The sequence below is a fragment of the Kazachstania africana genome, chromosome 6 (genome assembly GCF_000304475.1).
Source record: "Kazachstania africana CBS 2517 chromosome 6, complete genome".
Taxonomy (NCBI): domain Eukaryota; kingdom Fungi; phylum Ascomycota; class Saccharomycetes; order Saccharomycetales; family Saccharomycetaceae; genus Kazachstania; species Kazachstania africana.
Window position 1 is genome coordinate 724,303 of NC_018945.1, and position 20,719 is coordinate 745,021.

The window sequence follows — 20,719 nt, forward strand, 5'->3', positions numbered from 1 at the left end:
AATTAATCTTTTTTATACACCATTCTAAATATAATTTGAATTCCATGAGTCTAGCCCGGAAATTGTTCCCACTCTCCACCCCCATACCAGGACCAGGGTCAGTAAAAAGTGAATCCAACGAAAAACGAACCCTCGCGTCCCTTGACCTGAAGCGTAACTCTTTGTGAGGGCCAAAAGGCAACATTCTCAGGCAAGCCACTGAACGCCCGGAAAAACTTCCTGGGTTAGAAAAAGAAACCTCATCGCCAAGAAATTAAAATAGCGTTACCCTCTCCGTGCCTGACACGTTTCTTTTCTCGGCGTGTCCCCCCTGGCGGGCCGAGAAAAGAAATCAGGAACGCTTTTGGCTGGGCCCGTCCGCCTGACCACGAAAGTTTCTCTGCCTTCAACTGCGACGCGCAGCGGAAGTTGCCACCTGTTCGCCCGTTTTAATCCATGTGGTGGTTCTTTGAAAAAAAACGTGAAGAAAGCAACCGTAACGTGGCATAGGGCACATGCCCGACGTGGGGACTCCAATCGACTCCTGGACTTAGGGCTAGAATGGATGATTCTAATCAACAGTTGCAGAATTCTTGACAATGATTTAGAGAGACCATCGGCGATTCAATCTAGCCATTTTTCTTTTCCTTTCGTTTCGACCGTCTAAAGGGCTTTAAAATTTTCCAACTTTTCCACTCCAAGAAGTAGTTTAAATACACGACATAACCACAAGTATTTAATATACTGTCTCTCTTTCTCTTTACAAGCTTGGACTGTGGAAAATATATATTCATTAGGAATTCTTTTGTCACACTTTCTTTTTCGGTACATTCAACAAACAGCAAATATAATAGTACAGCACCAGGAACATCCACAATGTCAGTAGACGCAATTTTTAGCAGGTTCAGCAGCAAGAGAAAATATAAGCTAATATTCATTTCAATAGTAATACTGTACACAGTGATATCCATTCATAACAATAATAAGGCAATTTCAAGAAAATTTGAATCAATTACTGGTAAAATTAGACTACCGACAACTTCACATTTAGATGACATAAATTTGAAAGAAATTGACGTACAGAATTCCGATTTGAAGGAGGAACTGGATTTACGCAAACAGTTGACAATGATGTTCCCATACGATTACACGAAGCCTATCCCCAGAAAAGTATGGCAAACTTGGAAAGTGGGGCCAAATTCAAAAAAATTCCCTGAAAATTATAGATCCTTCGAAGAAAAGTGGACTCGTTATTCAGATTCTGCAAGCTTTTCGTATTCATTAATAACAGATGATCATATTTCAGCGTTTTTAAAAAATACATATGGTGAAGTTCCCACGATCATTGAAGCATTTGATTTATTACCAAATAAGATTTTGAAAGCAGATTTTTTTAGATATTTAATATTGTATGCTAGAGGTGGTATCTATTCCGATATGGATACAATTCCTTTAAAGGCTTTGAATTCTTGGCCTTCAACAAATCACAACATTCTTTCAAAATTGACGAGAATGCAGCCTCTTCCGGAAAACGAACCGGGACTTGTTGTTGGTATTGAAGCTGATCCTGATAGACCTGATTGGAACGAAAACTATGCTCGTAGAATCCAATTTTGTCAATGGACAATTCAAGCTAAACCTGGTCACCCAGTCTTACGTGAGATTATATTAAATATTACAACTACAACTTTAAACAGCGTAGAAAATAATCTATCGAAAGATATTGACTTACAATTCCCGGAGGATTATAACATTAATTATAGGCATTCGAGGCGTAATGATAAAAGTGTCAAACATAATCAGTTGAAAAACTCTAAAAATATTGATGGGACGGATATTATGAACTGGACAGGTCCAGGAATATTCACTGACATAATTTTTGAATATTTGAATAATTTGATTCAGAATAATGGGAATGTTTTCATCATTAATGATCACCTAGATGCCGACGTGACAGATGTGACAAATCCAGCGCAAAAATTCTTGATAAAGATTAAAGAGTCGATGATTAAGCACAAAATCATACCTTGGGAATTTTTTTCATTAATGACAAAGCCCGTAATTGTAGACGATATTATGGTTTTGCCAATTACAAGTTTCTCCCCTGATGTTGGACACATGGGTGCTAAATCTCAAGGCGATGAGATGGCATTTGTTAAACACATGTTTTCAGGATCTTGGAAAGAGGATGCAGATGGCAATAAGCCAAATTAGATAACATATATTTATATAGAAACATTAGTATTATAACTTATCATGACAATAGCGGAAGTGATTAGCATGCTTGAGATAGCAAACTTTCTATAAAAAGGTCTAAAAAAGATATCAAATGATACCAGGATTATTTACTTATGAATGAGTTATATAAACTAAATGCCTGAAAATATTAACTGAATAAAAGAATAGGAATTTTGAAAATGTTTTCTTTAGGGAGATGGGAACATCCGGAGGATTTTAGAAAATAACACAAAGGTTCCTTTTCTTCTTCTTTTTCTGTTTGGATGATACGGGGGAAGAACTCTTTCCAGGAGAATTTGTAGATCGTTTGGGTAATGTAGTTTTCACAGTTTCAGTGGGACGTCTTGAAGTATTTAATGGTTTTGATCTAGGTTTATCTGTTGTTGGGCTAGATTTTTTTGAGTTTTCTGTTGAAGCGATATTGCCATTTGGTCCAACTGAAGTTGATGGAGACGATTTGGTACTTTGGTTTCTTGCATCAGACTTGACAACATTTTCCATTTCGTTTCTGATAATTTGTCTTACGACATCTACAAATACTTCATCCACGTTGCTTCTTAGTAATGCACTTGTTTCATAAAATGGTACTTTCCCCCATTTACTGCTGATTTCGATGCCATCTTCGACAGAGATGACCCTTTCATCAGTTAGATCAGCTTTATTCCCTACTAAAACCATTGGTACTTTATCAGAATCCTTAATTCTAAGGACTTGTTCTCTCAATTCCATCAATTCATCCAGTGAACGTTGATCAGTGACAGAATATACCAGTAGAAATCCCATACCTGATTTGATATATAGTTCCCTCATAGCAGTGAATTGAGCAACACCTGCAGTGTCCAAGATCTCTAGATCAAACACTTTATTATCTATCTCTATGGTCTTCCTATACGAATCTTCAATTGTTGGATCATAAGTGTCAAGATAGACACCCTGTACAAACTGCACAGTTAGACATGACTTACCAACACCACCAGCACCTAAAACTACCAACTTATAATCTCTCATCCTCTATAGAGTTCTATAAATCGCCCGAGATGTACTATTGAAGTGGATCGATTGCTAGTACTTGCTGATTCATCTGCTTAAATAATCACTCTGTATAATTCTTTTTTCTCGAGAATCCTCCAAGGCTCGAGGAAATCATTTAAAAAAGCAATATAAACAATTTCTTTTGACTTTTTTAGGCCATGCTTTCCTAAAGCGATAGAGTCGTGTCGATTTCGGGTAAGAAACTCTCCTGATAAGGAAATAGTGCCACGATTCAGAAAACTTGGCCAGTAACGACAGGAATGGGAGCTTCAAATCCTCTGACATTGGTTGTCACATTACTTGATCTTTGGAAGAGCAAGTTTGAGAGGCTCCGTTCCATACTGTATCTGTGGCCATGTTGTAGATGGGAAAGTTACGCGACGATGACTACCTTGAAATCAGCGAGGCTACCAATGAAAGCGTCCAGACGATGCCAAGAATTATATTGCGTTGTTACGCCAACATTCAACTCGACAACGCTACTTCTATTGCTGTACCTTTCCTATAAATTTTCGTGTTCCTTACTTGCTCAGAAGAAGGGATTTACCAAACAACTACATTTGAATTCATGCTTTAGTCGGCACTTTTGATCAAATTCTTAGACTTCAATTGGTAGTGTTTCCTTCCGTAATGCATGCGAAAGAGCTCTCTCGCAATTGCACCGTAACTCGTCTCATTTAGAGGAATCAACATACTTGAAGTACCAAATTTGTGTTATTTTTTCGGTAATAACATCAAGGCGATTGTCCCGTCATTCTCGTTTATAATGAAGCTTATTCAACACGATTCGTTAGTTGTAACGCTGAGCAAATTTAGAGGCAAAAGTCAAATTTTAGCCTTCTATTAACAATTCATATATCCATTCTGTGCCTGAGAGATTATCTAATCTCAGATCAAGGAAAAAAAGTGCCGGACCCTCATCAATATATAATTCTACAAAATTGATGATCTCTGGTAACCACTCTAACAGTTCACGTGTAGCTCAATACATTTGACGTTTTCTTTCACTTGGTACAATCCAGCCAAGAATGACGATGCAACCTTAGTAATATAGCTCATTGCAAAGAAAGCTAAACGAGTCCGAGTTGCGGCCATCTCTACCTGCAAAAAAAAGCCATGTATATAAATGTGGATATAAACTTTACGACGACTTGTGATTGAATTGCAATATCTCTGAACGTATAGAGCCCCAATACAAGCGTCAACTACGTAATGCATACTGCTGAATTCTTAGATATCGATAATACAAGTATCTCTTCTGTTCTTGCCGGCGGTTACAACCATCCTCTGTTAAGAGAATGGCAAAGTGAGAGACAATTAACAAAAAATATGCTCATTTTCCCTCTCTTCATATCAGACAATCCAAACGATGAGACCCCTATTGATTCATTACCCAATATCAAGAGATTTGGCGCTAATAAGATCGTTCAATATCTCAGACCGTTGATTGAAAAAGGCTTAAGATCAGTCATACTATTCGGTGTTCCGTTGAAAGAAAACGTTAAAGATCCTGTAGGCACGGCCGCAGACGATCCAGATGGTCCAGTTATCCAGGGTATCAAAGTTTTAAGACAAGCTTTCCCAGATTTATATATCATTTGTGATGTTTGTCTCTGTGAATATACTTCACACGGGCATTGTGGCGTCCTTTATGATGACGGTACCATAAATAGAGAAAGAAGCGTTTCAAGATTGGCCGCAGTGGCAGTTAATTACGCCAAAGCAGGTGCTAACTGTATAGCTCCAAGTGATATGATTGATGGAAGAATCAAAGATATTAAATTAGGATTGATTAGGGCAAATTTGGCACATAAGATATTTGTACTCTCTTATGCAGCAAAATTCAGTGGTAACCTATATGGACCATTCCGTGATGCAGCATGTTCTGCTCCTTCCGAAGGTAATAGGAAAAATTATCAATTACCTCCTGCTGGTAGAGGTCTTGCCAGAAGAGCACTATTAAGAGACATGAATGAAGGTGCAGATGGTATTATTGTTAAACCCTCCACTTTTTACTTAGACATAATGCGTGATGCCAGTGAAATTTGCCATGATTTGCCAATTTGTGCTTACCACGTTTCTGGTGAATATGCTATGCTGCATGCAGCTGCTGAAAAAGGTGTTGTAGATTTGAAGACGATAGCATTTGAATCTCACCAAGGTTTCCTAAGGGCAGGTGCTAGATTGATCATCACTTACTTGGCCCCAGAATTCTTAGATTGGTTATCTAATACGAATTAATGTTATAATGTAGAGTAAATAGTACAAAAACTTTTAAATTTGCTATTCAAGAGTATTGCATTGCCTGTTTTTGCCATTAATACATACAAATAATTGCCAGCGATAGAAAGTAAAAGTTATATAACGAAGATATGGCAATTACCAAGGCTATTGTTAATAGTGGTCCTCTTTGGCCAAATAAATATCACGGTTTTATGCATGCCACCTACTCTTCTCGACGGTGGAAAAAAAACATTAAAAAACAACGACAACTGTAGGACTCGAACCTACGCGGGCAGAGCCCAAAAGATTTCTAATCTTTCGCCTTAACCACTCGGCCAAGTTGCCTTTTAACGATACTTTTTTGTAAAAAGACATACTTTTGAATAATCATTAACAAAGTCAATAGTCACGTGATTCATGGTTCTTACGACAAGTGGGTACTAGATCCTCGCTTTTATCGAGCTTCCATATTTCACGGCGTGTCACCATCAATTAGAACAGTGCATTCTAATGGTAATGGCCGCTATTCAATATCAATTGCCTGTTTATTCGATGTAGCCTGGCATTCTTAATTGTGTCATATCAGAAAAATATAAATCTGTGGATACATACCTCCGGTTTGATAATGACACTGGTGTCCACATACGAACATTCATATAGAAGATATGCGAAGAAATGGAGGCCTGAAGATAACGAATCAAGTGTATAAAGTAGTGTGTAATGTTTATGATTTGAAGAAGGTCCATAATAAGAGGAGATAGTATTGGAAAACATCAAATATATCTCATTTGAATGCACTATCAAATGTGACAGAGAAATAGGAACAGATCTTTTGAATTTCTCTGAAATGTAGAGCAATGCCCCAGCTTGCAACATAGATGGCCTTTCTCGCAATGGTGCTATTAGCTGAACTCTTGGAGCCCTGATCTGAACTTTGTAAACTAGTTAAATAAAAAATTATCATCCAAGAGACGATATTCTGCCTAAAATCAGACATTTTTAGGATACTACAAAGGTCTAGATTACAGTTTACCTGCTCAATTGACTTGAATTCATTATTGCAAGTGCTGATGCTGTATTATCATCAACAGCATCTTCTGACGCTCCAACAACACAAACCTTTCCGTCACCATCGACATCAAGATAGTAAACAGTTTAACTTTATCGAATAAAGAATGACTGTGGCAAGTAAATGATGAGCCTAGAGAGAAAGCCATCATTGATGTTCTTTACGCATGTGTGTCCTGGTTAAATACGTCAACTGATCTAAAGACGATTAGTTTTTGGCTGTCTCCCGTCATTATAAATCATCATGTACAGGGGGGGATGAAAACCTCAAATTGGAAGGGCCCAAATGAGACCGATCCGGCGGTGAGATTATATGTGAGTCAGATGAGTTTCAAGAGTTGCGATGCGAACCTTACAATCAATAAGAGAATACATCCTTCAGTAATCTCACTGAACTTCTGCTTATATGCTGTTCCATCGCACCCAAAAAGCGTGGCAAGACTCGCCTTTGGCCTGTCTTTCCAAGTCTTGGCAATCTTGAAGTACACATCACATGAATATCTGAATTTTTTTTGGTGGGAGACGCAAAACAAGGCCAACAAGAAGGGAAAAAAATTCATATTGGAAATTTATAGTGAGGTCGATTTCTAGATTTACAAAATATTTCACAATGGTTGAAGGAGGAGTTTTGAAAAGAGTATATAAGTACATATAAGCATAACGTGGGAAACCAAATAGCATGGAAGTGTTGATGACACGACGTCAAATGGCCCCATGGGTCCCGAAGTTCATTGAATCCGTTACAAATAATAAGAATGAAACAAATCCATTCAATACATTTCAATTTGCTACCATTTCTCGAGCTCTCGAGCCTAAAGTTAGAACTGTTGTTTTTAGGGACTTTTTATTCGGTGATAAAATGAATAATGTTCTTACTTTCAATGCAGATTTAAGAAGTGATAAAATTAATGATATACAGAAGAATTTTGAATGTTGTTTTTATTTTAATTCCACTTGGGAACAATATAGATTCAATGGTCGTTGGTTTGTTATCTCTTTAAATGATGATTTCAATTCTTGTAACCCCGAGATTGTCGATAAGTATGGTATATTTATAGGTAATGATGATGATGATGATGATGATGATACCAGAGATGAACATTTTGAGAAACGGCCTGAGTCAATTGATTGGGAGCATGAAGTCTTGAGACAGTGGAACTGTCTCTCGAGGTCAGCAAAGGCGTTGTATAGAAAGCCGGCACCTGGAAGTCTTCTAACAGATGAAACAAGTAAGATACTAGACAAGATTCAAAGGGGTGTCGATGGTACTAAAGAAGATGCTGGTCTTGAAAATTTCGGTATAATTTGTTTATGCATTGATAAGGTCGACTATCTCAACTTGAAGGATGGTAGAGGTGGCGAAAGAAAGATTTTCAAGAGAGTTTTTGAAGTGCAAAAAGAGCATCACTATGAAGAAAATACCGATGATGATACCTCAAAAAATATTCATGGGGAAGAACAAGAAGCTGCAGAGATTGAGGTCTGGGAAGAATGTGATATCTGTCCATGACATACGATTAAAAAGAAGAACTCAATGAATATTCATGATTTATGATTTTATGTATAAAATGTGTAGTACCTATATAAATTAACGATACAAACTGTCATACGAAACGCATTACATTCGAATTGAAGCCGTAACTTCCATCATCAAGATTCGGCTCTCGTCCATCATCTATTTTACTATCATTCTTACGATAGCCTTTATCAGTTATCAAAAAACTTATCCATGGAAATGAAGATAATTTATCTTCGAGAAACGATATCAGTCGTTTATCATCTTGATACTTGTTGATATTGAATAACCATGATAGCAGCAACATTATCAATAGAGATAGGTGAACATCTTGACATTCGTAGTTGTTCCCTTATTTTCGGACTTGTATATAAGGAGGGATGATAGATGTTTATAGAGTCAAACACACTCTACTTTATAGAATCACCAAACTCTCAATATGAAGGACGCTACTACTTCTACTTTTAACAAGTACTATCCGAACGAACCTGCTGAGCCTAGAGTTGTGACTGACACAATTCCTGGGCCCAAGACTCAATCACATTTAGAATCGCTATCAAGGGTTTTTGATACAAGACCATCATATTTTGTTGCTGATTATGATCATTCCTTGGGTAACTACATAGCTGATGCTGACGGTAATACATATTTGGATTTGTATGCTCAAATTTCTTCAATTGCTCTTGGATATAACAATCCGAAATTGATTGAGGTCATTGGCTCCAAAGAAATGAAAAATGCTCTGGTTAATAGACCTGCAATGGGAAATTTCCCTCCAATGGAGTTGGCTCATCATTCTAATGTGCTTCTTAAATTTGCACCAAAGGGCCAGACCCGCGTTTGGAACGCATTAAGTGGGGCAGATGCCATTGAATTGGCAATGAAAGCAGCTTTTATGTATTTTATGAGAATTAAGCGTGGAGAATCGAATTATTTTACTCCAGACGAATTATCTAGTGTCATGGACAATAAGCCTCCAGGATCACCAGATCTTGCCGTGTTGAGTTTTAAGAGAGCATTCCATGGTAGATTATTTGCAAGTGGTTCGGCTACATGTTCAAAACCAATCCATAAATTAGACCTTCCTGCCTTCAGATGGCCACATGCAGAGTTTCCATTCTATGAGTATCCTTTAGATGATCCAGAGAACAAAACAAAGAACCAAAAAGAAGATGATAGATGTTTGAAAATTGTTGAAGAATTAATTAATTCTTGGGATATCCCCATTGCAGCAATTCTAATCGAACCTATTCAGTCCGAAGGTGGAGATAATCATGCCTCACCATACTTTTTACAAGGTTTGAGAGATATCACTTTGAAAAATGGAATAGTGTATATCATTGACGAGGTTCAAACAGGTGTCGGTGCTACAGGTAAGTTTTGGTGTCATGAATATGCAAATATCGATCCACCTGTCGATCTAGTCACATTTTCCAAGAAGTTTCAAAGTGCAGGCTATTTTTTCCATGATGAGAGATTCATTCCAAACAAACCATACAGACAATTTAACACTTGGTGTGGAGATCCCGCAAGGATGTTAATTGCCGGTACGATTGGGGAAGAGATTATGAAACATAATTTACTATTGCAAGTTAATGAGACTGGCGATTATATGTTCAAAGAACTTGAAATGTTGCAAAGTAAGTACCCAAAATTTTTCGGTAGATTAAGAGGTAAAAATAGAGGTACGTTCATTGCATGGGATTTACCAACATCGGAACTCAGAGATGAATTACTTGCTAAATTGAGAATTAATGGATGTAATGTTGGGGGCTGTTCAGATAAATCAGTGAGATTAAGACCATCTCTAACATTCGAAATCAAACATGTAAAAATATTTATTAGAATCTTAGATAAATGTGTAGGTGAATTATATAACTAATTCAAATTTGCTGTTTTTTTCTTTGCTTCATGCTTCACCAAATAGTTTTCTGACTTTCTTTAATACAGAATCCTTTGATGGATCATATGGATGATCTTTAGATGGTATTTCCAATATAGCAGGAAAAGGGTTCTCGAAATTGTCAATTTTAAGCCTTATCATATCAGCAATATGTTGATTAATCAATAAAATGGCAATGTCATTTCTTCTAATGGTGAAATCATCGAATTTTTCTTCAAGCTCTTCAACAGAAGTCTTATTCTCTTGATATACTAGAAAGTTCTTGTCATTTGTAGAGGGACTCACTTGCCCTATTCCAGCTAGTAACAAACCAGTTGTGGTATCTTCATCGCCAATGACAGCTATCAGTGTTCTCTTATCAGCCATGACCTTGCTCAAGTACTTCTTCAATTCTAGTTTCTGCTAATTGATGTGTATAATAAGTGCGTATATTTTTTTTACAATTTTCTTGATATCTGATATAAAGGATGGGATGTGAAAAATCAAGGTTTAGCTGAATATCAAAGGTGGATTGAAATGCAACTTATAAGAACCGTAGCAAGTCGACGTTATTTTAGTATTGTTTCAATATTAAGCTCAGGACATAATAAATGGTCGACAATAAAACATGATAAGTTTAAGAACGATGCCATAAGGAACAAACAGATTAATAAGTATGTGAACCAAATAAATGTTGCCCTGAAGTTGCAGGAAGAATCGAAGTTACAGGCCATCATTGAAAGTGCTATAAAAGAAAATGTTCCCAAGAAAGTCATTGAGAATGCATTGAATAAATCCAAGCAGACTCTTTCGGGGAATCTGAACGTGTACGAAGGTATTGGTCCCGGTGGTGTGAAGCTAATAATTGAAGCTCAGACCGACAATAAGAACAGGACCATCGGGTTAGTGCGGAACATTTTTAATAAGAGAGGGCACAATTTAGGTCCCTGCCTGTTCGACTTCAATAGGGTAGGCAAAATCTGGTTTCATTGTAGTGAAGATGAGAATGCACTTTTGGAGAAGCTGATAGACATCGAGGGTTTCCAGGATATTATGAAAGACGAGGACGATTTTGTAATATACTGTGAACCCTCGAGAACTTATAAGATAGCAAAAACGTTGCGGGACAAGTACGGGTACGAATTAAATAATACTAATATAGAGTACGTGCCTAAAGATGAAATGAAGGTTACATTGAAGGATGAAGAAACTCAAGAATCGCTAGGAAAATTCATTGACGAATTGAAGCAAGTGGAAGATGTTATAAAAGTTTATTCTAATGAGGCCTAACCTTCGTAGTTTGTATGTCATGTAAATATAATCCAAATCAATACCAAAATATAATTGAATACCCAGTAAGGCACTCATTATGAAGTGTAAGAAATTTGAAATATATCTGGACTATGGATCAGCAGAAAATTAGTTCAATCATCACAATGTTGTGAACTTACCGTTTCTAGGCAAACCGATCACAGATGGTGAGATATTGGAAGAAGAGAGCAATTTTACAGAAGCAGTCTCATACACCATAATCTAAACACCGAAGCTTGCCTAATATACAGGGGTAAACAGATCATGACAATATGTCCAGCCTACATAATAGATTGCTAACTATTATTTGAGGTATAATCAAGAAATTTCCGTTTGTTCAAGGACTTTTGAGCTCGTTCCCCCACTCTGTCAGTAGCTTGCATCGGACTATGAAAATATGGCATATGCATGTAGCTGCATGCTCTGATTAACCGCATTCTCACGACTAAGATTAACCACGCGGAGAAGGAAGAGTTTATAGGAGGTTCCAGCTGTGCACTATGGCACTGGGATCCCATTCATCTCGTAGAAGTCCACTCATTGTAGTTCCGTTGTTTGTTATACTTCCACTTTAAGTTTAATTGTTCCGAGGAGAATTTCCCGAAAAGGTAAAAGCTGTCAACATTTATATGAATGCAACAGCTGATCATCTATCTTTTAGAGGGTTTTGGACAATAAGACTGCTCTCGATAACGTTCTCTCTGCCCCTTGTCGTTGGTATGTTACCTCAATAATGATGTTGATTGTTCAGTGATCTATTATTGGTGAATAGTTGCTAGAAATAGGATATAGGAGGGCATGCATGCATATGTGCACAGACACATATATATACGTATATATAAAATGACAGGGTGCATGTCAGAATGATGTGTTTCCATACATATTAATTGAGTTATTGAAAAGCTCATATATTGAATGCACTGTTTAGATGGCTGTGGGGACAAGATTAGCGCTTGTGGCATTCTTGCTATTACAGAACACAAATGGGCAGAGTTTCTCTAGGTTTGAGCCTAGTAACTCGACTATCTCCTTTGGGAGCACTAGTTCGATTCTACAAGCACTCAGTTCAAAGTCACCGTATTCAAGTGCAACTTACATCGCTCAATCGGCCTTATTAGTACCATCGCAGACGACTGAGATTTATCAAGGAACTACAAATACTCAAGTTTTGTCATCAATAATAAGTTCAGATATGTTGAAATCATCGCCCATCTCTATTTCCCCCGCAGTGGCTGCTTCTAAGTTGTCTTCTTTAACACTTGTTTCTTCAAGTATAATGGCAGTGCCAAATACAGGTCTTTCAGCAGGTTCTTCGGAGGTGGTTACCACTGAAAGTACAAATCATGTCATTGCAGTACCCACTTCTTCAATAAAATCTTTCATAATCGAGGAACAGTCCTCATATTTGCTAAAGTCAAGAGAATCCTCGACTAGCGAAGACATCTCTTCATCATCAAAACCCAGCAAAACTACTTCATCATTGGTCACAGCAAGTGAATCAAGTTCCACTACTTCAAATACAGCGAGTGTTTCATCCTCAGTTGCATCAAGCATCTCCACATATACAATATCCTCGAGCACTAATTTACCAGTCACAACGTCAATGAGCTCGCAAAGTAATGCGATGATTATAGCTGAATCTGACATTGACTCAACCATAACCAAAATAGTAAGTGGAAGGACGATACTATCAAATGCATATACTGTAGTGACGTTAACTGTTGCAAATACTCCTACTGCCGTCACAGCAAACGCAAAGAGTCAATCGCATACCACTGTCTCAGGAAGAAACAAGAAGATTATTTTGGGATGTGTATTGGGTCTGGGAATTCCAATAATTATATTGCTGGTGCTACTTATTTCGTACGTTTTATACACGAAGAGGAAAAATAGTAAGAGGTTATTCAATTCCGATGGAAAGCTTGTCCACTTGAATGATTTGGAATCATCCAATAGGTATTCAAATGGGACATATTACGATGAAGCTAGTACAGTGCATGAATATGTGGAGGTGGAGAAGAAAAGGACTTTTAGTATTACTAATGTTTAACAATTTTTAATTATATTCAGGTACCCCCCGGTAGTTTACATATGATATTCTAAGATAGACATGACAATATATAATAAATAATTATATTTTAAATTTTCATTGTGTTCATTTAGTGTACATATTTACTTGGAAACTGTTTGGAGATCAATCTGAAAAGTTCTTGAATATTTCGTGCTGTTCCTTAGTAATTCTGAATTGAGATATAGTTCAAAGGACAATGATAAATTGACTTGGTTTTATTCAAATTTGCATCCTTGAGTTGCATATGCAATCGTAATGCAAAACCTGCTCCTTGTCACAAGGGAATGGCGATGCGCCAGTTATAATGACAGACCTATATTTACACTAAAGCGTCATAAGATTCCTAGCAACTGATGAAAAAGGAGAATTTCAGTTCAATAACCCCATCAAGAGCAAGGGGAGAAGCGAGAAAGATATATTTTTAAGAACCCAGGAGGGCTGACAATGGCACCAAAAGATCCCATCACAGTTTTCAAAAAAACAGATTGTGCTGAGACCACACACAACAATTGAAATTCTATATAATAATTCGCATCGGTATTAAGTCTTCTTCTTGATCAGTTCCATCAAGTGTACATGGCTGACTACTTAACAACTAGAGTCCCTCAATTATGCGTTGTAGATTTCATTGGACTGTTTCACCCATACATTAAATAGCCCAACCAAACACCGCATAGTAAAGCGGGGCGTTTTACAATAAAAATTTTCATTTTTTTTCCCTTGATTTCAAATTTTTGATTGGAAAATGATCGCAAAAATATCAATTCTGACCGAATTGATGGATTTGGCCCAATATGGTAGTGATGGTTACTGGCGAAATCCACTAACTGCGTAGTGAAACCTCTAATGTGTTATATGATTAAGAGGGATCGAATGTCTCTTTATTTTAGAGACTAATAGTAAGTGAACTAAGAAAAAATGTATGTTACTGGTTGAACTAGTATAGAACTATGAAATGGAATTGGAAATGCAGTACTGAAGAAGAAAAGAATCCGTATTTGTGATGTTTTCAAATTGATTATTAGATTTTAGCAAATTTTAGGAATTACCTTATCGAAAAAAAGTATTTGAAATAGTTAAGGAAGTCTTAAGCATGAATCACATTTCATATATCCTAAAAGATTGATGGACATAGTACTAACAAGTGAGATTATTTTGTTTTCAACAGATTTAAATAATGCCTCCAAAGCAACAAGTATCCAAGGCTGCCAAGGCTGCCGCAGCTATGGCTGGTGGTAAGAAATCTAAGAAGAAGTGGTCCAAGAAGTCTCACAAGGACAAGGCCCAACACGCTGTCATCTTAGATCAAGAAAAATACGATAGAATCTTGAAGGAAGTTCCAACTTACAGATACGTTTCTGTCTCTGTCTTAGTCGATAGATTAAAGATTGGTGGTTCTTTAGCCAGAGTTGCTTTAAGAGATTTAGAAAGCAAGGGTATCATCAAGCCAGTTTCTAACCACGCTACCCAAGCTATCTACACCAGAGCTGCTGCTGAATAAAGTAGCTAAATGTAAGGGAATTATAAATATAATGTTTTATTATCTTTTTCAGAATAAATAAGGATATATTAAAAAATTAATCAAAAATATTCGTTTGTCTTTATTAAAGTCTTTTCACTATATAGTTTTATAAAACTATATGATAAAAACCTTGTAAATAATTCATGCGGTTCTCTTGGCGATGTCTTTTCTCTTCTCATGTTGTTTCATTCTCATGAAGAAAAACTTCTTTACAGTGTTCCACTTGTGTTTATGGGCTGGTGGGATCTTCTTATCAAACTTGGAAAGGATCCTTAGTAAAGTCACTTGAGCATAAGGTGAGAAATTTAATCTTAACCAATAAATGCAACAATAAATGACAAACATGAACCCAGAAGTTCCTGTCTTGAAAAGAATGGCATCTAAGAGTAAAGTAACCGCAACAAGAACTTCAGAATAAGCAATTAGATGCAACAATTTGACATTTTCTCTGGTGACCTTAACATCTTCATCCTTGCTATCCTTTTTAAATTCATTATTTTTGTTGATGAGATGCATATAACTCAAGATCATGAACGGTAACAACTTGTAGAAGGACCTTCCACCTCCGACAAACCATAGTAACGCAATTAAAAGGGCTTGAAAGTTTTCTACACCCAGTAAGTCATTCCAGGTTGGATTCGAGCCCTGATAATCTTGTATAAAGGTGACTGCCCATGTAACAAAAACGCCAATCAGTGATAACCTAAATAAGATCGTTGGTGAGCCTCTTAATACATGGTGGTACCATCTACCCCCATGGATAATACTATAACCCTTGTTAGCTCTTAAAAATAGCCACTTCCACGAACGATATTTGAAGAATAGAAGCACATGGAAGAAGTACGTTACTGAAAACAACACTCCACACCCTAGTGTTAGTACGTGGCCGATGGTCCAGGCTAATTTTTGTCTTTGCAATGGATCACTCAAATTCTTAGCTTCAGATTTTTTTCTGATCACCTGTATGGTACGTGTCATATCTCGAAAACTGTAAGACTTGCAAAACTGATTCTAGATTAATGGTCACTATAGAGTATATGTATATTGTAGAATGTATTTTCTTAGTAACCTATCCATCCATCTAGTGGTTAGTACCCTTTCAAATCTTCCTTACCATGCCAGTCCGGGCAAATCTTTTTTGGAATATCGCAGACTTCCTGAAAAAAATTGATGTGATGCTTCGAGATGAGCTATCGTAAGTCATTGGATCATTCGGCAACTAAGAACCAGGGCTAACTGAACGGTTATATTCGCTGCAAATGGCAAAGTCGAGGTTTGAATATGTCAGAGAATTTGAAACACACGATGTTTTGTTGCCGCAGACTTATATAGTGGTGCGTATTGACGGTAAAAAGTTCCATGAATTCTCGAAACACTACAATTTCGATAAACCAAATGATATCAGAGCACTTAAACTGATGAATGCATGTGCTAAGAATATTATCTTGAAATATCGTAACGATCTTATTTTAGCATACGGTGAAAGTGATGAATATTCCTTTATTTTGAAGTCAGACACAACTTTATTCAATAGAAGACGAGATAAGATTTCCTCATTGTTTGTTTCCATATTCACTTCGAACTATGTGGCCTTGTGGCCAAAATTTTTCAGTGATCTCCCATTAGATATAAAACATTTACCTTGTTTTGACTCTCGGTGTGTCGTGCACCCAAATTTACAAAGCGTCAAAGATTATTTGAGTTGGAGATACGTTGACACGCACATTAATAACCTATATAACACTACATTCTGGAAGCTAATTCAGAATTGTGGTATGACACCACAGGAGTCTGAAAATAGGCTTTCAGGGACTTTGAGTAGTGACAAGCAAGAGATTTTATTCAAGGATTGTGGTATAAATTATAACAATGAACCAGAAATGTTCAAAAAAGGTTCTCTAATTACGAATAAAGGTGAAATTTTACATATTGACGTTATCAAAAGTTTGGATAAAATATTTGAAGGATTTTAGCATTCTGATATTTGTCATATATACAAGGCATTTATACATTTATTGTCATTACTAATAAAAAAGATCTTATCATTATCAATCATGCTAATTGAATGAATAAGCTTGCCTTCTGGAAGATGCACTATTTTGGTTTCAGTAGTTACTTCATTTTTAAAATCGTAAACCCAGTAATATAATTTACCCACTTCGCTACCTGAAATGATTAGTATTCGGTCATTTTCAAGATATTTTACAAAACAGTCTAAAGATGATGATTTTTCATTATGACACTGCTTTTTTTTGAAATATTGTGATAAAGTCCATTCTCCTCTAGTAGATCTCCTATAAAGCTGACATCCGAAATTTGTTATGTGAACAGCATAAAATCTAAGAAATGAATTACTATACTTCGGAAGCTTTATAAAATGACACCACGTTACCACGTTCGTGTCGTCATCTTCAATCTCACAATGTTGTTTCTCATATTTATCTTCGATTTTTGAATAAATGAAATTATCATAAGATGAAAGTACAATTTCATTTTCAATACCTTTGATACTATTGATTGAATCTGCAACCAAGTCAGATGTAGATGACAGCATGTCAAACCTTTGAAGTTCTGAAATATATCTTACTTGAATCAAATTTCCCAATTTTGTTCCAATATAAATGAGCAAAGCGTTATCTCGATCAGAATTGGTTGTATAGATAGTATTTATCTCATCGTTGTAGTTGGACAGATTCCAGGAATCGCTTTCGTCTAGATTTCCTACTTTGATAATTTGTATAGCCGTTACCAAATTTAAAATTATAAATGAATTGCAGATGCTTATTTCTCGAACACTTTTCGAGCTTTGAATGTTTGTACTTAATATTGTTATTTTTGAAACATCATTACGATTAATATATTTAAGTACAATTTTGTTCCTCAAAGTTTCCTTTTCTGCAATGACAATATGTGTTTTTGTGGCGAAGTATGATTGTATGAAGCTTTTAGAACATGATTCATAGACAATTGAAGTGCTCATGGCTCATTGTGTTTCTGTCTAGAAGCCGATGAGTTAATGCATACATATATATATAATAAAGCTAGTAAATATAAATTGATATAATCTCAACAACTGCATAGCGAGAAAAATCATCAGTCCGCGAGGAGGAATCGAATGACTGAAAAAGCTTACTGAAGGCATTTATTGTATGCTTTTAGCGTGGCACATTCTCTTACATTATATATTATACCAATGTGGGATATGGACACGCTATTTTATAGAGTAGAACTTTTCTACATTTTATAAAGTTTCTAATGGGAAGAAGATTCAATATCGTGCTTCCAACTAAGAAAGTAGCTATGATACGACTCGTTCGAAGCATCATAAAACCAGGTTATTTAGTAGTAGTCTTTGTATGAAGAGTGTTTCTCTTGGAAGTATCTATGGAAGCGTCAAATGTCGCAGTGTTTCTCCCAAGCAATCTTTTACGGTGCAAAAGCAGAGCAAATTTTGAAGTAATATATGCCTCGTTTCTAAGAAATTTTAAACTGGCCAGCACGTAAGTCCTTTGATCAGAGTTACATATCAATAATTTCCGAGCTTGCTCACAAAATAAAAGTGGACGCCCAATATAGCCCACAACGTCTACCCTTTGGCATGGAGACACCTTTGAATAACGCACTAAGGTTACCCTAAGAAGTATACAGTAAGCTTTCAAAAACTGAAGGATATTCAGGTACCATCTAGCTATTAAATTTGTACCTTGACTTTAACCTATTCTATATTTATTGATGTCTTTCTTCAATAGTGCCCGACTTAGTCCTGCAGTAACCGACGGAAAATAACGACTGACCGAATAAAATATTAAAATGTGTCAAATAACAAAATGTTCACTATAAAAAAGTAATCAACAAATCAAGCTCAAATCCAGCTCTATAAAAGTAATAAACATACAGTATACATATATATTTCGAGCTTTTTCAATAGCGATGGTTCCTGCTGCCTTAAACATTTTTGATTAGTTCACGAAATTAGCTGTTGAACTGCCAATTTCACATAAAATGGCAGTGTTGTGGCTACGTTCCAACAAGTCAGTTTAAATATATACTTGTTTAATTTTTTCGACCCAGATACTCTAAAATTGATTAACTGTCTCCGGAAATTGGTACCCACTGCGACGACCTTTTAAAAAAACTTATAGAACGTAGAAATCTTATATGCTATATTGCTATATTATCTAAACTTTATATACAAATGTGAGACCATGATAGAAGTTCTTGAGGAGAAGCACGTAGCTCAAGACAAAGCAGTTTGGTACAACTGCTAGATAAGACGGAGAACATATTGTCAGATATTATTGGAGAACAAGAGGCTGGCTATATATAGATAATCCACTACAGGTTCACTAATATTATTGAGGGAGATTTAGACAGACTGGAATTTTTAGGCGTAAGTGGGGGAAAATGAGAAATGTTGAGCATATTAGTGGAAGCATGGCATGCTCACTGTTCAAATGATTTCTCAACAATATAATCCGATATAGTGTAACGGCTATCACATCACGCTTTCACCGTGGAGACCGGGGTTCGACTCCCCGTATCGGAGTATTTCAATTTTTTTATCATTTTTTATAAATTGACATTTATTTTGGAGATGCATTTAAAGTATGAATCATATTTGACAAACAAGAGAACACCTTCAAACCATAAATCTAATAGGTTCAGGGCTGTTTTAGAAGCAACTAATGTCCCGTAGGTTTGATCTCAAGACTATAACTGATTTATCAGTTCTCATAGGGACAGGAATATCTCTTTATTACCTTATTAATAGATTGTTGAATGACGTAGAATCCGGTCCTATTGGCCGATCCAAGGAATCTAAAGCAAGACAAGTGCAGCAGTGGGAAAGGTTAATCAAAAGGTCTCCTTCTTTGGCTGATGTTGAGCTTAGTTCATACGAAAAATCAATATTATCATCTGTAGTTACACCAGAAGAAATCGATACTTCATTTACAGATATTGGCGGTTTGGAAAATTTAATTTCTGATTTGCATGAAAGTGTTATTTACCCACTAACTATACCTGAATTATACTCAAATACACCATTATTACAGGCACCCACAGGTGTCCTACTTCATGGTCCACCAGGCTGCGGTAAGACTATGCTGGCAAAGGCCCTTGCCAAGGAAAGTGGAGCAAATTTCATATCTATTAGAATGTCATCTATTATGGACAAATGGTACGGTGAGTCTAATAAGATTGTGGACGCTATCTTTTCATTGGGTAATAAGATTGAACCATGTATAATATTCATTGACGAAATTGATTCGTTTCTTAGAGAAAGATCCTCCACTGATCATGAAGTGACGGCCACTTTAAAGGCAGAATTTATGACTCTTTGGGACGGTTTGTTGAACAATGGACGTGTCATAATTATCGGAGCTACTAATCGATTACATGACATAGATGATGCGTTTTTAAGAAGATTACCAAAAAGATTTACTCATTTCATTGCCAGGTTTGGAACAAAGGAAAAAATTTTAAAGGTTTTATTGAAAGACACGGAGCTTAACGATAACTTTGATTTGGATGAGATTGCATTGAACACTTCTGGATATTCAGGCTCAGATTTAAAGGAATTATGTAGGGAGGCTGCTCTGAAAGCTGCAAAGGAATACATTAAGCAAAAAAGACTTTTAATGGATAACGGAAAGAAAGGTGATAAAGATAGATTGAAAATAAGGCCATTGATGACAGAAGATTTTGCTAATATGAAATTAGATGCAAGAAGACCTGTTCAATCATGGTCACTAGATTGAAAATATGTAAATATCAATATAGCATTCAGCTGTCTGCGTAGTTATCACTGTTTTTTTTATATACGTGAATATTCCGAAAAGCGATTTGTAAGTTAAGACTACAAAATTTGGCTTTTCA

At 36.3% G+C, this 20,719-nt stretch overlaps 13 protein-coding genes and 2 non-coding genes across 15 annotated transcripts; 10 read left to right on the plus strand and 5 right to left on the minus strand.

Moving 5' to 3' along the window:
- Positions 1 to 855: 855 nt before the first annotated feature.
- Positions 856 to 2,193, plus strand: OCH1 (initiation-specific alpha-1,6-mannosyltransferase; the record flags this gene model as incomplete). Its single annotated transcript, XM_003958048.1, has 1 exon — positions 856 to 2,193. One exon carries the CDS (start codon positions 856 to 858, stop codon positions 2,191 to 2,193), a length of 1,338 nt encoding a protein of 445 aa, XP_003958097.1.
- Positions 2,194 to 2,433: 240 nt separating this feature from the next.
- On the minus strand, positions 2,434 to 3,225 carry RSR1 (Ras family GTPase RSR1; the record flags this gene model as incomplete). The annotated part of the gene is made up of 1 exon (XM_003958049.1): positions 2,434 to 3,225. The coding sequence occupies one exon, from the start codon at positions 3,223 to 3,225 to the stop codon at positions 2,434 to 2,436; it is 792 nt and encodes a 263-aa protein (XP_003958098.1).
- A 1,236-nt stretch (positions 3,226 to 4,461) lies between these two features.
- HEM2 (porphobilinogen synthase HEM2) lies at positions 4,462 to 5,490 on the plus strand (the record flags this gene model as incomplete). The annotated part of the gene is made up of 1 exon (XM_003958050.1): positions 4,462 to 5,490. The coding sequence occupies one exon, from the start codon at positions 4,462 to 4,464 to the stop codon at positions 5,488 to 5,490; it is 1,029 nt and encodes a 342-aa protein (XP_003958099.1).
- A 245-nt stretch (positions 5,491 to 5,735) lies between these two features.
- Positions 5,736 to 5,817, minus strand: KAFR0Ftrna20S. The gene has a single exon. It is a non-coding gene; the product is annotated as a tRNA-Ser (tRNA).
- A 1,414-nt stretch (positions 5,818 to 7,231) lies between these two features.
- KAFR0F03690 (uncharacterized protein) lies at positions 7,232 to 8,050 on the plus strand (the record flags this gene model as incomplete). Its single annotated transcript, XM_003958051.1, has 1 exon — positions 7,232 to 8,050. The coding sequence occupies one exon, from the start codon at positions 7,232 to 7,234 to the stop codon at positions 8,048 to 8,050; it is 819 nt and encodes a 272-aa protein (XP_003958100.1).
- Positions 8,051 to 8,495: 445 nt separating this feature from the next.
- Positions 8,496 to 9,938, plus strand: UGA1 (4-aminobutyrate transaminase; the record flags this gene model as incomplete). Its single annotated transcript, XM_003958052.1, has 1 exon — positions 8,496 to 9,938. The coding sequence occupies one exon, from the start codon at positions 8,496 to 8,498 to the stop codon at positions 9,936 to 9,938; it is 1,443 nt and encodes a 480-aa protein (XP_003958101.1).
- Positions 9,939 to 9,965: 27 nt separating this feature from the next.
- Positions 9,966 to 10,325, minus strand: VMA7 (H(+)-transporting V1 sector ATPase subunit F; the record flags this gene model as incomplete). The annotated part of the gene is made up of 1 exon (XM_003958053.1): positions 9,966 to 10,325. The coding sequence occupies one exon, from the start codon at positions 10,323 to 10,325 to the stop codon at positions 9,966 to 9,968; it is 360 nt and encodes a 119-aa protein (XP_003958102.1).
- A 150-nt stretch (positions 10,326 to 10,475) lies between these two features.
- DPC29 (post-initiation translation factor DPC29) lies at positions 10,476 to 11,228 on the plus strand (the record flags this gene model as incomplete). The annotated part of the gene is made up of 1 exon (XM_003958054.1): positions 10,476 to 11,228. The coding sequence occupies one exon, from the start codon at positions 10,476 to 10,478 to the stop codon at positions 11,226 to 11,228; it is 753 nt and encodes a 250-aa protein (XP_003958103.1).
- Positions 11,229 to 12,177: 949 nt separating this feature from the next.
- On the plus strand, positions 12,178 to 13,299 carry MTL1 (Mtl1p; the record flags this gene model as incomplete). Its single annotated transcript, XM_003958055.1, has 1 exon — positions 12,178 to 13,299. The coding sequence occupies one exon, from the start codon at positions 12,178 to 12,180 to the stop codon at positions 13,297 to 13,299; it is 1,122 nt and encodes a 373-aa protein (XP_003958104.1).
- Positions 13,300 to 14,497: 1,198 nt separating this feature from the next.
- Positions 14,498 to 14,821, plus strand: RPS25A (40S ribosomal protein eS25; the record flags this gene model as incomplete). Its single annotated transcript, XM_003958056.1, has 1 exon — positions 14,498 to 14,821. One exon carries the CDS (start codon positions 14,498 to 14,500, stop codon positions 14,819 to 14,821), a length of 324 nt encoding a protein of 107 aa, XP_003958105.1.
- Positions 14,822 to 14,983: 162 nt separating this feature from the next.
- Positions 14,984 to 15,820, minus strand: KAFR0F03750 (uncharacterized protein; the record flags this gene model as incomplete). The annotated part of the gene is made up of 1 exon (XM_003958057.1): positions 14,984 to 15,820. One exon carries the CDS (start codon positions 15,818 to 15,820, stop codon positions 14,984 to 14,986), a length of 837 nt encoding a protein of 278 aa, XP_003958106.1.
- Positions 15,821 to 16,101: 281 nt separating this feature from the next.
- THG1 (tRNA guanylyltransferase) lies at positions 16,102 to 16,815 on the plus strand (the record flags this gene model as incomplete). The annotated part of the gene is made up of 1 exon (XM_003958058.1): positions 16,102 to 16,815. One exon carries the CDS (start codon positions 16,102 to 16,104, stop codon positions 16,813 to 16,815), a length of 714 nt encoding a protein of 237 aa, XP_003958107.1.
- A 14-nt stretch (positions 16,816 to 16,829) lies between these two features.
- On the minus strand, positions 16,830 to 17,822 carry KAFR0F03770 (uncharacterized protein; the record flags this gene model as incomplete). The annotated part of the gene is made up of 1 exon (XM_003958059.1): positions 16,830 to 17,822. One exon carries the CDS (start codon positions 17,820 to 17,822, stop codon positions 16,830 to 16,832), a length of 993 nt encoding a protein of 330 aa, XP_003958108.1.
- A 1,494-nt stretch (positions 17,823 to 19,316) lies between these two features.
- Positions 19,317 to 19,388, plus strand: KAFR0Ftrna15E. Its single transcript has one exon. It is a non-coding gene; the product is annotated as a tRNA-Glu (tRNA).
- Positions 19,389 to 19,527: 139 nt separating this feature from the next.
- Positions 19,528 to 20,601, plus strand: MSP1 (protein-degrading AAA family ATPase MSP1; the record flags this gene model as incomplete). The annotated part of the gene is made up of 1 exon (XM_003958060.1): positions 19,528 to 20,601. One exon carries the CDS (start codon positions 19,528 to 19,530, stop codon positions 20,599 to 20,601), a length of 1,074 nt encoding a protein of 357 aa, XP_003958109.1.
- Positions 20,602 to 20,719: the final 118 nt, after the last annotated feature.